General features: G+C 31.6%; 1 protein-coding gene across 1 annotated transcript; it reads right to left on the bottom strand.

The window, feature by feature from the left end:
• Positions 1–5545: 5545 nt before the first annotated feature.
• Positions 5546–9814, bottom strand: LOC135955484 (G-protein coupled receptor Mth2-like). The gene is made up of 5 exons (XM_065505834.1): positions 9708–9814; positions 8611–8905; positions 6150–6306; positions 5886–6071; positions 5546–5829 (listed from the first exon to the last, which is right to left on the bottom strand). The coding sequence occupies exons 1-5, from the start codon at positions 9812–9814 to the stop codon at positions 5546–5548; spliced, it is 1029 nt and encodes a 342-aa protein (XP_065361906.1).
• Between the last annotated feature and the right edge of the window lie 7426 nt (positions 9815–17240).

Genomic DNA, 17240 nt, shown 5'->3' with positions numbered 1-17240 from the left:
ACAAAATAAAAAGTTTCTAAACCACAGTTCTGTGGTACATTCTAGGCTAGAGATGCCAAACGGTTTTCGGGATTTCTTAAACCACGAAGCCCAGGATTTTTTAATTTTAAATCCCGGGATTTTCAGGATTTTAGGAAAAATGGCCATTTTTGTGTGCCTTTTTTATGCATTTTGACATTCTACATGTCCGAATATCGCAAAGTGATGTTCAGCAAAGTTGTTAAGCTCAACTCCTGCTAGAACATAGTAAATAAAGGAAAGCGGTATTTTTGGTTTTCCTAGAGTGGGGCTCTGGTAAATCAATTCTTCACATATTTTTGTAAGTTATCTAACAAAACTCAATTTAAATCCTCTTCAAAAATTGATTTTATCTCAGACGAGGATATGAAAATATTTCAATTGATCAAAGGCTAAAAGATATTATTAATAAATGTAAAAAACCCAAATAACAATAACGAAACCTAGTTATAATGTAGATTTTCAACTTGCAAAAGAAATAGATCACTTTATTTCTGAAGGAACAAGGGGAAATACTTGCAGATTTATTTAAGTATTTGCAAACGGTTTTGACAATATGAAAGATGTTTTTCGGCAGCAGCATATGTCGGAAACAAAATTCGTTCCAGAATGGCAGACGAAACCATAGATGCAATATTATGCTTTTAAGTATCTAATAAAAATTAATTGCTAAATAAAAAATTTACTTTCAATTGTAAAGACATAATTATGTAAGTTTCTTTCTTATAATTTTCGGGATTCTAGATTTTCCGATCCCAAATCCCGATCACCGGAATTTTCAAAAATCAGTTCCGATTAGCATCTCTAATTCTAGCAGAGTATATATTGATGCCATGATTTAAAATACTTCTCAGATTTGATCACTACATATTGATTTTTTCACATTCAATTCTGATAAGAACTCAGATAGTGTAAAGGTTAGATTTGGGTTGATATATAAGTCTGTATAAAGCTTAAACACGACCTTTAACATATCCATCTCTAGTGAATACAAATAAATACGATAAAAATATCGTATTTATATAATTAACATGTGCATATTTTTAAATGTATTTAAATTATTGTAAACTACATGATATTGCGGTATAATTTATAAATCAATAAAGAAATATATGCATGAGTCAGTGGTAACATTTATGATATTTTTAAAATTCTACAAATATCTATATACAAGACGATTTACAATAGATGGCGTGTATTTTGAATTCGGTTTTTGTTTTGAATAACTCATATGTCATTTTGAAGCGTATATATCTGTGTCATTCCCAATTAGTTATTGGACATTAAAGTGTAAACAACAAAGTATTTTCATAGTAAGAATTGTGCTAAATTTCCCAATTATTGATAAATTCATTGACATTTATTGTTGGGGGATAAGCTAGTTCCTATGCGCATTTCACTGGTTGCTTAGGCCGGATCATCAGGAAACGTTTTTCCAAAAGACTTTAGAAAAACTAAAGATATTATACAAATCAAGCCATAAAAATATCAAAGCTTAAACAAAAAGTTTTTTGTTGCTTCGAAAATCTCGAATTTTGTTTCAACGAAGTTTTGCTTTACTTCTTTAATTTGAAACAAGTAAGAAAGCTATATTCGGCTGTGCCGAATCTATATACCCTTCACTTAATTATACTTAAAAATATTTTTTTTAACTATTTTTATTTAAACAAAATTAATTTTTTTTTTAAATTGTTTTTTCCAATTTTTTTTTTTAATTTTTTTTTCCAAATTTCTTTTTTAATTTTTTTTTTTTGGAAAAAGAAATTTAGACAAATAAAAATTCGGGTTAAAAAATATTTTTCCCGATTTTGACCCATTGTAGGTCCAACTTACTATAGCCTAATATAAATCGATGCAATGGATTTTGAAATATATATCATTAGATATCCATATTGTCTCTATTAATGACTTAGTAATCCAGATATAGATAAAAAATATGTCAAAAATCGATGTTTTCCCGGTTTTTTCCTTATATCTCAGCCATTTTTGGGCCGATTTTGTCGATTTTAAATAGCAATCGAGCGGGAAGAATTCCCGATACATTGATGTATGAATCATGTATGTAAGTTATTCGGTTTCAACATGCAAGAGATGGTTTGTGCGGTTCAGAAGTGGTGATTTTGACACGGAAGACAAGATCTCCCAGGCCACCCAAAAGACCTAGAATCGGAGACATTACTCCATGAAAATTGTTGTAAAACTCAACAAGAGATTGTGAGTAGGGTTTTTATCCAGGAAATTCCCGGTACAAATTTCCACGGAATTTTGCCTAATTTTCACTACCCGATTCCCGGGCTTTTTGGTCGGGAATCCCGGGAATTAAAAACTGACGAAAATATATAGAAAACAAGTTAGAACTCTAGTTTTTTCACCAAAAAACAGTAAAAAGTTTTTTAAATTTTTTTGCTTATATCTCGGCAATAATAGACCGCTTCAAAGTGAATTCATTATTTATAGAATTTATTTCTTATTTCTTTAAATTTCTTCTTCAAATCCATAACAAAACAGCTTCATAAATTTATTAATTGATTAATAAATTTACAAAAAGGCTTATGACAATTTTTCGATTAATTTTGTAAATGATTTGATTTAACAAAAATTTAATCATTCAAAGTTTGAATAAATTCTGTTATTAATTAACTTTAAAATTAATTCATTTTAAACAAAGGCTTTGGAATGAATCTAAAAAATTAAATATTAGGAATGGATTTATGGAATGAAAGGCTGACATTCATTAATTACGGATTAAGATTTTAGTGAATTAAGCTCAAATTATTATTAATTCGAAGCTGTGATATTTAATAATTATAACACTAAGTTTTTATATAGTTTACAGTATACAGATTTTACAGTATTTCCCGATTCCCGGGTATCAAAAAAGGTCGGGAAATTAAAAACCCTAATTGTGAGTAGCAGGATTCATCCAAAAGCATGGAAATTAGCTACCATACAAATTGATTCCGAGAGACCTTGAAAAACGATTTAGCACTAAAATCATTTTTGCATCGAATCATTACTTGGAAGCTACTCACAATTAGGAAATTGGGTACTATACGAATTGAAGCCGAGACACCTTCAAATGTCCGAAATGATGCTTGGACGCTATAAAAGAAAATCATTTTTGCACCGAATCATTACTAGCGATGAAAAGTGGATCCATTACGATAACCCGAAGCGTAAGAGTTTGCATTTGAAACTCGACCAACCAGCCGAATCGACACCAAAGCCAAATATGGCGCTAATTCAAAAAGTTAAGGTAGGGTCACACATGGCAAATATTTGCTCAAAAAAGCGTAACCACTTTTTTACCACAAATTTGTTTGATGTGTTTACCTTACAATTCTTTTGTAAGATCCAACAGCATGAAATAAAATAAAACTAAATTTTTTGTTTTGAATCATCAGAAAGTAAATTATGTTTTTGGGAATAAATAAAACAATTCAAATATATTTTATTTAGTGGTTACGTCTTTTTCGTCAAATATTTGTCATGTGTGACCCTACCTCTAGAAACATTATTTTTTTCTATAATAATAAAATTTTGGGGACAAAATTGGGAATTTCAATTATGAAATGGGGATTTTTTTGGGACATCTATTATCAGATTGGGGACATAATCGTCCATCTGAGCAAGTCATCCGTCGAAATAGTTTTCATACCAATACTCTGTAAGTACTGAAGAGAATATCGCTGCTGTAAACGAAAGTGTGGAATCTGGGGCTTTGGCCGTCCATTACGTGGACAATTTTGCGCAAAGATCTTGGCCTACAGCTGTATAAGATCCAGCTGGTGCAGGAATTAGTACCGCGAGACCATCATATGCATCGTTTTTTCGTCGATTGGGCTCTTAAGCAGTTTATCGCAAAATTGTGAGACTAATTTTTGACTTAAGGGTTTGTTAAAAAAACAAATTTGCATAGTGTAAACAACAGTTTTTTTTTTTTTGCTTCGAATATGCCGATCTCTGCACAGTGGTTTAGAAACGTCTTTTTTTTGGTATCTCGGAAACTATTGGAGATATTGTTACGAAACTTCACATGGTTCGAATGGAGGTGTTTTCGAGAGTTTGTTCAGATTCCTAGTGCTAATGAGGACCAGTGCGTAGCCCCTCAATGTTGGTCAACTCGGGTCTAAATTTTTTTTTAAAAATCTCCAAAAATCTTTTTATAAACCGAATAAGCAGATATTTTAAATATAAATAGTCCTTAAGAAGATTTACGAAAACTGCGCTTACATATGTAGAGCTAGGATTATTGATTTATTTTTTTTTTAATTTTGCTCGAACTTTTAATGGTTTTTTTTAGATATGGCGGGCCTACGGAGGGTCGAAATTTATTTTAAAAAATATCAGCTATATTGGCGAAAAAATTAATAGCAGTTATATCATCCCTATAAAAAGTTATACGCCTCCAAATTTGGAACTTGTAAAAGGGCCGTATTTTTTTATTTTTTTTTTCCAAAAAAGCCCCTATATTTTTTCTTTTATAGAAAAAAAATTTCTTCGGGACTTTATACAAATTTTATATGATCTGGAACGATAACTTAATACAAAAGCGTGTAATGTTAAGCGGACATAACACCCCCCAGACCTATCCAAACTTGGTCAATTTTAAACAAAAAATTTCTGTTTGATTAAAAAATTCTAAAAAGGCAAATTACCGATGCACGAAAAAGCTCCATATTTGTATAACCCTATATGTTTCTTAAATACTTACAACGGTTTTTTACTATCACACGGTAAATAACGACACAGCAGGCACTTTTCTAAAAAAAAACTTAGTTTTTGGAACACATTATCCCCGTTTTAGGAATTTCGGTATTTGAAAATAAAAAATGTTTAAAATTATAGTGGCATTGATGTAAGGACATTTGAGTCTATATTATTTCTAAATTTTGTTATGACATCTGTAACCGTTAAAATTTTACTTTAATTTAAATTTTATATTTTTGATAATGGAAAATCACCATATTATAATTTTTAAGTTTTAAAGGCAAATGACGTTCCAAAAATTTATAAAATTATTTAATTTTACTAAAATATCAATCCTCAAGACCTAAGATTTTCAACAATATCAAAATAAAACGTTTCTAAACCACTGTGTGGTGGCATCATCGGACCTTATCTCTTCAAAAATAAAGATGGAGCTCGCGTTACGGTCAATGGAGATCGTTAATGTTTGGTACGATTGTTACATTTTTTTTTGTTGAAGCCACTAAATTTTAATTTGAATTAAAATTTTCAGAAACCTGATTCCTACGATCGCTGAGTACTGATAACTAATAATGCATGAAAATAATTGTAACCATAGAGAATAGACATAGAGCGGAAACTCTTCTGTCAAAGACCTAATTCAGTTGTTAGTAACATTCTCACCACTTGGGTTTCTGACAACTGAGTTAGGTCTATGACAGCAGAGTTTCTGCTCTATGTCTATTCTCTATGGTTGTAAAATTTATAATTACAAGTAAAATATTAGCTGGGAGGTGTATCAGAAGTTTTCTTAAATCTTTAAAACTAACTGAAATATTTATTTAAGATTTAGTTTCCACAACTTACTATTTATCCAACATTGGCCGATTCTAAAGCCCGGCTTAAACATATTATCTACACTCGGTGATAGTTTTACAAAAACAAAACCAAAAGTTGCCAATCCAGCACTCAACCACGCAAAACGGGTATAGATTATAAACTCCTTAAGAGTCTTACTGGAATTCAGCTCAACATAACTTTCATTAAAGTGTTTCCAAATGTCGTAACATAAAATACTCAGCCATGAATATGAAGCTATATAAAAGAAGTAGCCGATGAAACCTAAAAAAATATCATTATTATGAAAATGTCATATCATTGATACATTAAAAACTTACCTAAAGACATGCAGCTATTGTATTGAAAATACGAATGAAAATTTAAAATACTAACTATGACATGACATATGGTGGCCGAAAAAAGATAACAAACAAATATTTTTTCACCCTGATTTCTTCTCAGTTCGTGTAAGACTAAATGCACCAGTACTGTGATTATTAAAAATATTAGCAATACATATTGGCCTAAAATAAATTAATCCAATTAAGTATATCTTTAAATATAAATACTGATTTATGAATAAAATTTAAATTTTCACTTACTGTATTCGAATAAGGTGTATTTCCACATCAGACCTATATCATCTAAAATAGGTATACATTTGTATGGCAATAATAGATATTCACCGGAAATTCTGTCCAATACTGGCGAAAAACAATAACTTTCTATATTTATATCATACGCTATTAGGGATCCATCCTGAAAGCAATTAAAACTGCTAGCTTGAAATGTTAAATTTAAAATTGTGCCATCAGTGCAAAAGTGGTGTAACCCAGAATTTTTGTTGGTTTCTGTTCTGGTGTTACATACATATGCATGGGCATGCACATTACCTACTATCAATATAAAGTGGAGTAAGCCACCTTTTGGATCTGAAAAAATTGTTTTTGCACAGATCATAATATAACAAAGTAAGAGAGCAAAAGTGGTGTAAGTTACCCCTACCACTAAGTCAATTATTTAGGGTTACACCACTTTTTCGCTGATAGTCTCATTTATTAGTAACTAACTGAAGTTAGCTATTTCTCTTAGGGCACTGCTACACGTTCAATATATATTGTGATATTTGGATCGCGATCCATTGTAATGGATCACGCAAAATTAGGTTATTCTGCGATTTGGATCGCGATCCATCAATACTGCATGCTACACGTTTAATAAAAATCGCAATACTGGATCGCGGTCAATATATATTGAACGTGTAGCAGTGGCCTTAAAGTTAGAAAAATTTTTTTTAAGGCTTTAATTATTTTTAATCTGAAATAACACTTAATTTTTTTAAGAGAGAAATTGTGAATTAATATTTTGTTAGTGTTTCATAACTATAATTACACTTTGTGATAAACGAAGATGAATGGTAAAGACATGAAAATAAAACAGTTATTTATTTTTATTTTGCAATTTAAAACAATTTGAAGTAAAATGCCGCGTGGTCCATATCTGAGCGATTTTGGAAAAGGTAAAATTTCGGTATATTTAAAAAATAGTTTAAGTTTTCGGGAAATTGCTAAAAAAAATCAACCGTTCACATGTGGTAGTCACAAATTTTGCCTAAAATCCGAGCTCTTATGGTAAAAAGAAAAGTGGTGGCCCAAAAAAAAAGCTGAAAGGGACAAGCGAAATGTAATAAATTGCGCCAGCAACTCAATGAAGAGTCTCAAACAAATAATAACTGAGTGTCAAGTAAATGTGTCGAAATCATAAGCAGGCTTCTTAAGAATTCTAAGACCATTGTCCGTCAAAAACTCATGTCCGCGCCAAGATTGTTACCTCGTCACAAAAGTGCACGTCTTGAATTTGCTAAAAAAAATCTACAAACTTCCCGGAACAAGGTAAGTTAATAACTCTTATTAATGGTACGATTAAATTGAACTTTTGTCTATTGGCAGGTGTTTTTTCCGATGAGAAAAAGTTCAATCTTGATGGTCCAGATCGTTTTAATAGCTATTGGAGAGATCTTCGCAAAGAACCACGATATTTCTCAAAGAGAAATTGCGGAGGCGGTTCATTAATGATTTGGGGAGCTTTTTGTGCAGACGGTATGCTCGATTTGGCATTTCCAAGTACCCAAAATGAATTCTACGGAGTATATAAAATTACTTGAAGATAAATTAGTGCCTCTTTTGGACAGCAGTAATGAACAACATTATATTTTTCAACAAGATAATGCATCTGTTCACGTAAGTCGTCAGACAAAGGGATGGTTATCTTCAAAAAATATCGAAGTACTTCAATGGGGCCGTATGTTCCCCAGATCAAAATCCGATTGAGAACATTTGGGGACTATTATCTCGTAAAATTTACGCTGAAAATCGTCAATATGCAATCGTTTTTCACCTAAAAGAAGCCGTTATCGTTGCCTGGAAGTCAATAACTGACGATATAAGAAAAAAAACAGTATGCCTGATCGAATTGATTCAGAAAAATGGAGGGCTTTGCATTCTAAGTTATTTGTATTTATAGTTGTGAAACACAAAATAATTTTGTTATATTTTTTTAAATAGTATAATAAAAAAGAACTGAATTGTTTTATTATTTTTCATAATTTAACTTCATTCTTATTTCGGATATATATTTAAAACTGGTTAATATTTGTTTTAACTTGAGAAATTATACAAAAGTATGTTGTATTTATAGGAGGGATGATATCGTATAACAAAATCTAAAATTATCCTGATTCGATTGATATAAAATTGAAGAAGCATACGAGCCATTTGAGGGCCGATTTTCCTGAATTTAAATAGCAACCTATGCGGAACTAATGCGTATACATTGATGTATTATTCAATAATAATTTGGGTGCTACGAAAAGTTGATGTAATCATACATCCGGACATGGCTATATCGAATCCGCTATCTATAACGATCCAGAATTTATGAATTTAAAAATTGAGAATTTTTTGTTTTAATAGCACAGTATTATACATTTAATCATCATATCAAGTATCGTCCCAAAATGAAATGCCTCAATTGTATACTTTCCATAAACACTTTTAAACTTACCTCCATTAAAATCCATTCAACGACCATCGGATCTAGATACTCCAGTTTTTCGCAAAGTTTAACCACTTGTGTGGTAAAATGTTTGAATATATTGGTCATTTCAGATTTGCCACTTTGCTGTAGTAATGGCAATTCCCAAGCCACTTTCATGTCTGAAGTAATTTTCATACATTTACTCGTATTCCAGTTATAATCAAAATACTCATCCTTTTGACAGCACAATTTCAGGCAGGGCCGCTCCTCGCAAACACAACCTCTTAGATGTAACGGTACTGATTCCTTGTCCCATATTAAACTTAAATGATAATCATAGAACTGCTGTTTATACCCTACACCACCATAGTGGGGAGGGTATTATGCGTTTGTGCAGATGTTTGTAACGCCCAAAAATATTAGTCTAACACCCACCTTAAAGTATACCGATCGACTTAGAATCACTTTCTGAGTCGATTAAACGATGTCCGTCCGTCCGTCCGTCCGTCTGGTTGGCTGGCTGGCTGGCTGGCTGGCTGGCTGGCTGGCTGTCCATGTAAACCTTGTGCGCAGAGTACAGGTCGCAACTTTGAAGATATTTCGATCAAATTTGGTGCATATTACTTTTTCGGCCCAAGGACCAAGCCTATTGAAACCGGCTGAAATCGGTCCATTATTTCACCTAGCCCCCATACAAATGTCCCCACGAAATTGGACTTTATCGGTCATAAACGTTTAATTTATCTATGTATCTACACAAATTTCGCTCCAAATAAGTTTTATATATACAAAATTCATGTCACCAAATTTTGTTACGATCGGTCCATAATTAGTCATAGCTCCCATATAGACCCGCTTCCGAAAATCACTTTAACGTGCATAAATCGCTTAAAAATGTTGATATACACACAAAATTCAACATAGTTAACTTTAATATAGACATAAATCACACGTCCTAATTTTATGGTGATCGGTCCATAATTGGTCATAGCTCCCATATAAGGCCCACTTCTGAAAATCACTCAAAAATGTAAATTATTGATATTTTAAAAGAAAAATATTTTTACTCATTTACTTGGTGTAGGGTATTATATGGTCGGGCTTGACCGACCATACTTACTTACTTGTTTTCGGGTGGTATTATTAGGCCTTCATACAGATATGAACCGTTTTCGTAACGCTGATGATTGGTTAAATTCACTGTGTTTTCGTAGGGACATTTTGGTGACATGTTTTCATTATAGGCTGATATTTGTAGCACTCTCATATGAAGTTGCCATGTTAGTAGCGCCAAGATTATTGAAAAATACATGTGAAATAATACGATTTTATTGAAATTAGTAATTAAAATTGTGTATTTTTTCGAAACGTTATAATTTGCTCTAATGATTCCTAAAGACTGATTTGAGAATTGTAACTACAAATTTAATGCATAAACAATAGAAAACTTGTTGATATGTATTTAAAATATAAAATAGAAATAGTTGGAAATTAAATTCCCCCAACAGAAATCAAATACCACAAACTCTACTTTGCAAAAGCAGAACCCATAAATATCAAAAACTGGCTTCACTCAGAAAAGTTGTTTGCATTGCCGGCCTTCGGCCGTGCGCTAAGGTTTTCTCTTCTGGGCTGTATCAGAAACTGGATTTGCTCAGAAAAGTTTTTTGCATTGCCGGCCTTCGACCGGGCGCAAAGGTTTTCTCATCTGGGGTGTATCAAAAACCGGCTTCGCTCAGAAAAGATTCTTTTTACATTGTCGGCCTTTGTCAGATTGCAACGATTTCTTAATCTGGTGCGAAATGTAAATCAGCTTTCTGAAATATTATAAAACCTTTCTGCAATGAAAGAAATCTTTTCTGAGCGAAGCCAGTTTTTGATACACCCCAAAAGAGAAAACCTTAGCGCCCGGCCAAAGGCCGGCAATGCAAAAAACTTTTCTGAGCGAAGCCAGTTTTTGATACACCCCAGAGGAGAAAACCTTAGCGAAGAATAATTTCACTTTTGAAGTTCCTTTTTTTAGATTACATAAATAAATTGCTTCGGATTGGGAATTATTTCATTTCTATTGGGAGTTATTTCGTTTTTTTTGGGAGTAATATTTTTAAAATTATGAAACCGCCGATTATTGGCAGTAATTTCATTTTACCCTTTGGTAGTTATTTAACTTTTCAAGTTTGGGAATTATTTCATTTTTGATGGAAATTATTTCATAGGGAGTTATTTCAATGGGAGTTATTTCATTTGGGAGCTATTTCACGGTACCGTACTTAACCAGTGGTTCTCAAATTAAATTATATATTGTATGCCAGTGATATTTATATTCGTTCGAACTCTATTCAACAGGCAAACGGACGGACATACGGTAGGAAAGATATTGAATATTTCTCCATTGCAGAGAAAATGAAGAAAGAAGAGAAAAAACATTTTGCTCGATATTGAAAATTTTGTAGTGTGAGACTATTTTTACCTTTCCAAGATTTATAAATAGGATAACGTTCACTCAGTTTCTTATGCGATCAAAAAATCGATTTGTTTGGGCATATTTTTGCATATTTTAATGGTAATGCATATTTTGTTATCGCAAATTTTCCAAATCTATATACATATATAAAAATGAAATGGTCCATGTATGTAATGGCATCACGTGAGAACGGCTGGAGCGATTTGGCTGATTTTTTTTTATTCGATTCGAAATTTTCAGGAGATGGTTTGTAAAGAAAAAAAATTCGAAAATTACGGGTAAAACTCGGAAATTCTATTTTTGTGATTCCAGTCAACTGTAATAAAAAAGCTCCCTAAAGTATGCAGTACAAATTTAGATATTTTATTTGCAAATAAATAAGAACAGGCTGGTGTGAGTGGGTTGGAGAAACTTGAGGAACTAACATTAGTAAATGCTACCGGGCGAAGCCGGGGCGATCAACTAGTACATATATAAAAATGAAATGGTCCATGTATGTAATTTCATCACGTGAGAACGGCTGGAGCGATTTGGCTGATTTTTTTTATTCGATTCGAAATTTTCAGGAAATGGTTTGTAAAGAAAAAAAATTTTAAAAAATCGGGGTAAAACTCGGAAATTCTATTTTTGTGATTCCAGTCAACTGTAATAAAAAAGCTCCCTAAAGTATGCAGTACAAATTTAGATATTTTATTTGCAAATAAATAAGAACAGGCTGGTGTGAGTGGGTTGGAGAAACTTGAGGAACTAACATTCAACTAGTTTTTAATAAAAATATAATATTTTGTCGTCGATGGACAATATTGTTACGTTTTACCTTTTAAAAAGGTTGGTTTATTTCCTTTAAATAAACCGTATTGTTTTAATTGCAAATAAAAGCGATCAGTAGTTTTTTTAAATTTTTAACAACTCTTTATTTATTTAAATTTACACAATTTAAATAGTCACAATTTAAATAGTCACTTTCTTCTAATACACACACTTATTTTAAAAACACACTGGTAATACAGATGATGTTAAGTCTAACAGCTCCTACAATACACTAACTCTCTGCAACTTGTTGTTACTATTTATATACATACATAGTGCAATCTTCTAGCAGTTTCATGAATTATCTATATAATGGACAAAACTAGAATGTTCTGTTTCTAAAGATTTTAGCAGCTCTAATGTTAATGTTAGCTACTTCAACAGTTAATGTTGTCATACTTATAAACATTATTATTAAATCATTTGGAAATAATTTGAAAATTGGTCATGCGCGTAGACAAGAAGTATTCGAGACTATGTTATTAAAATGCAACCTACAAATGCATCACGGACGGCGCTATGGGGGCTCAAAGTAGGGTACCTTCGACATGTAAAATTTTTAAACACATGTCATTTTTTTGTTTCCCATCCGATTGCATGTGTTATTTAGCTCTTATAATTTTCGAGTTATAGGCATTTCAAAATTGAAATTTTAATACCTTGGTCCGCTTTTTTAAAAATATAGGGCGTACATTAGTTAGACAGCTAAATTACCAATAATACACAAACGATTGCAGAGAAACATCAATTATGGATCCAAAAATAAACGATTTTCAATTTAAAAATTCCAAAAATTGTAGATTTTTTCTGTTTTTTTTTGGCTAAAAGGTGACAACTCTTTTATATAGGAAAAAATTTTCAAGACAATATCTCAATTAGCTTCAAAAATATGCCACTTTAAAATTCTTTCCTTCAAAAAATTCAATATCCCAATTAGCTTCAAAAATATGCCACTTTAAAATTCCGTCCTTCAAATATGTTATTATAACTTGCCTTTATAGTTAAAGGTAACTTAAAGCAATAGAAAAAGGTACCCTTAAAGTTAACTTTAACTATAAAGGCAAATTGTAATAATGGCCCTAAAAAAATACAAAAATTTAGATTTAGAAACTCAATAAATATGGGCATTTCCTCCGACTATTCAACCAGGATCGAAAAATAAAATGTTGATAATCATCGTGTTTTATTGAAGATATTTCGATATAATATGGTACATGTAATTTTTTCGGCCCAGGGGCGAAGCCTATTGAAACTGGCTGAAATCGATCCATTATTTCAACTAGCCTCCATACAAATGTCCTCCCGAAATTGGACTTTTCGGTGATAAATGTTTAATTTATGTAGGTATCTACACAAATTTCACTCCAAATAAGTTTTATATATACAAAAATCATGTCACCAAATTTTGTTACGATCGGTCCATAATTTGTCATCGCTCCCATATAAGACCCGATTCCGTGCATAAATCTCTTAAAAATGTTGGTATACACACAAAATTCAACATAAATAACATTCATATAGACATAAGCTACGATCTAATTTCATGGTGATAGGTCAATAATTGGTCATAGCTCCCATATAAGGCCCACTTCGAAAATAACCCACTAATAAAAATGTTACTTAGTGTAGGTCAAGCCCGACCATACCTTCTTACTTGTTTGTTAAGGAAATTTGAAGATATTTATGGGAAAACGCATGGTGATAATAATAAAAAAACATATGGAAAAATCGTACGTTCGCGACCCGTACGTGCGCGATCAGCTAATTTAGCCAATTAAACAAAAACCAATAGAGATATTTTATTGTGTAAATACCGAATAGAGACCTACAGCAATACACTTTTAAAATAAATTAATCGCTTTTAAATATTCCGTTCCATTTCGCAGATTTTTATATTTCACTACTGTCAGCTAAAGTTGACTTCTATTTTGCGTACGTTCGTTACCACATGTTTATAGCTATCATTATGAAAACTTAAAGTCCATGGAATCCATCTTTTGCACTAAACATAAAGCTACAAAAATGCTATAGAAAACTTAAAGTCCATGGAATCCATCTTTTGCACTAAACATAAAGCTACAAAAATGCTATAGAATCGCCAAAAAAATGCTAGGAAATGTTTTGTTTTCTATATTTTTTGGACATCAAAAGCGTACGAACGTACGTTCGTGACCCAGGAAAATTCCCATATGTAATATGTAACAAAATCTTTATATATTAACAAAACTCAATGAAATTTTCAAATTTTTTAAATTTTTCATTCCAAATCACAAAGTGTAAATAAACTTGTCAAAAGGTCAAAGGAAATCCGACAATTCCTAAAAATTGTAGCGAAAAGCCCTAAAATGCTATTCTTTACAATTTTGCCCATAGGGCCCACATTTCCCTCGGGGCTACTAAAATACTTTGGGAATAATTAGGAAACACATCAAGGTTTCCAAAGCAGCTTTCAGTTTTCAGAACCCAGCTTTGGGATTTTTGAACATGTGGCCCAAAGTTGAAAATTTTATAAAAATAAATAGGTCAAATTCAGAAGGGCGTGCGGGCGACATATTCGAAAAATAGGACATGTTTTTTAAAAAAAATGTTCTCCTTAAAGGTACCTTACAGAAAAACATAAAATTGCTATATGTTCTAAAAGAAAGTTTTTAAAGAGTACAATAGATTAAAGTCATATTTTCGGCGAAAAAAACAGCAAAAATCTTTTATTTTTTTTAATTTTTAAATTGAAAATCATTTATTATTGGATCCATGTAGAGTTCCAACGCGGAAAAAATTTCCCGGGAATTCCCGGGAATATTTTTTTGATAATTTTCGGGAAATGTTTGTCGGGAATTTTCGGGAATTTCTTCATAAGTTTTCTTCTAAAAGTTACAATTTTCAGATTCGTTTCGATGGCCAAATTTGTTGCTAATTGAATCATTTCATTATATTCATAGATTTTTTCGATTCTAGCAACTGACTACAGTTGGCAAAGAAGTAAGGAGTGAGATCGAAAAATTCTTAACATACATATATGTTTATAAAAAAGAAACCACTAAACTTACAGCTTTAATTTTTTTTTTATTTGATTGAAATTATTATTACAATTTACAAAAAAAATTATTTTTATAGTTTTAATCACTAGTGATGAAATTTTGAACCTTTTTCGGAAACCCTTCCATTAACGTTTTTATAGTGCTTTCTGTCACTTTGCTCGAACATGTAGTCCATCTCCGTTTAAAATCTACCACACTTTTGGACACCTTTTTTGTACTCTTCAATTCTCTTTTAACAAGAGCCCAATATCTCTCCACTGGCCTTAGCTCCGGGCAGTTTGGAGGATTTGCCTCTCTTGGTACAAATACCACATTATTGTTCTTGTACCACTCAAGGGCTTGTTTGCCATAGTGACAGGATGCCAAGTCAGGCCAAAAATAAGTGGACACATTATGAAGTCTTATGAATGGAAGCAGCCTTTTTTGTAAACATTCCTTGATGTAAATTTCGGTATTTATAGAGCCCGTTGTAACAAATGAGTGGCTTCTTTTGCCGCAACTGCATATTGCTTGCCATACCAAGAACTTTCTGGGAAATTTTGTCTGCTTTTGGGTCCTAAACTTTTCTTCAACATTCCCTCGAGCATCAGCAACATACAATTTTTGACCTGGAAGTTGCGAAAAATCTGCCAGAACATACGTTTCGTCATCCATTATGCAGCAAGAATATTTTTTTATAAAACTTGACTTCAATTTCCGTGCTCTGTTTTTGGCCTCTAAATTTTTAGTAGCGTTCCTGTCAGGAACTTTTTGAGCCTTGTATGTTTTTAAACCTGCATTAGCTTTAACTTTTCGTACCAAATAGTCCGAGCACTGAGCTAACCGGGCTGCTTTCCTACCGGATGTGTTGGGAGCTCTTTTGAAAATGCGTTCTATTTTTTTGGCTTTAGAAACATCATGTGGACCATTCCTTCTACCTGAACCAGGTTTTCTATCAACTGACAAGTTCTCCCGGTACTGTTTAATAACATTGGAAACAGTTTGACGGCAGACCTTTGTATGCTTGGCCAACTTTTTGTAAGACCAAGTTGGGTTTTGTTGAAAATATTTAATAATTTCAGTACGCACTTTTTTCTGGTCACTCATTTTAATCAGATTAACAAAAAAATTAATATAATTGACATTACACATAATAACTGACATGTTTTTCAAAGGTAACTTGATCAAAAAAAAATTCAAATAATACTTGGGTTAAAAAATGTAATGAAAAACGTGTGTTAAGAATTTTTCGATCTCACTCCTTATTACGGTTGAATAACCGATTTTTTTATCACTCAACTTAAGCCACAGCAGAAAAATTTGGTTATTAAGAATGAATGTAATTCAAAGTTTATAATCTTAAAGGAATTATTAATATGCCTAACTTTTAGGGATATTCAATGAATATTATTCATATTTAGAGAAAGTAATAACAATAATAGTGGTTCAAATTTGTTTATCTACAATCAGATATGAAAAATGTCTCTATCTACGCATGTTTTATAGATTTAACATATTCGAAATTCTTAAGTTGTTTAATTAGACAAAGAATTTATGGATTTTATACTGATTAAAACTACGACTGCGACAATACCGATAAAATGCCACTATTAAATTAGAAACCCTATGCTGGCCCAACATTTATTTTATACTTTATTCGAAAACAATTTCTGGTTTTTGGTTTAATTTAGTGTTAAAAAATTGCCTGGAATTCCCGGGAATGCACTGTGGTTTCAAATCAAAATCTAGGTGGACAAAATTATTTGGCACTCTTTTTATATAAAATTGGTATCTCCGATTCCAAAAAAAATCTTTAAAAGATCAATATAAACGTTTTTTCAAGTTACAGTAGGGTCTAGATATACATATAAAAACACTAATAAAAAATTAAAAAAAAAATACGTTTCATGTCTTTCTGAAATTCAATTTCAAAAAAAAAGATCTGTATTTACTATATTTCAAGTTACAGTAGGGTCTAGATATATAAAAATCAATAATAAATTAAGAAATATTTCTAAAAATTCCATTCCGTAAAAATTAAAAAAAAAGTATTTTGGCGGGTGCTGGCGGCTACAATTTTTTTACAAAGACATTTCCCAGAAGTTTCTTTAAATGATGTATATGGTCATTGGACGGGCTTCGACGGTCTTTTTTTTGGCAAGCTATATAACATTCTTAGAAAAAAAATATCAGTATATTTGAAAACCAAGTTTAATGGACTATAACAGGAAAATGGAGAGGCCCATAAATATAAGATATACATTTAATAAAAGCCTATATCAATGTTTATCTATGTTTTGAAGTATGAATTTCTATATGGTAAAACCATTGAGATATATCTAATTTAGTAAAGCAGTAAAATATTA

This window comes from Calliphora vicina, chromosome 3 (assembly GCF_958450345.1).
Source record: "Calliphora vicina chromosome 3, idCalVici1.1, whole genome shotgun sequence".
NCBI classification, from domain to species: Eukaryota; Metazoa; Arthropoda; class Insecta; order Diptera; family Calliphoridae; genus Calliphora; species Calliphora vicina.
The sequence above is the reverse complement of the archived record's forward strand: the minus strand, read 5'-3'. Positions and strand labels throughout refer to the sequence as shown.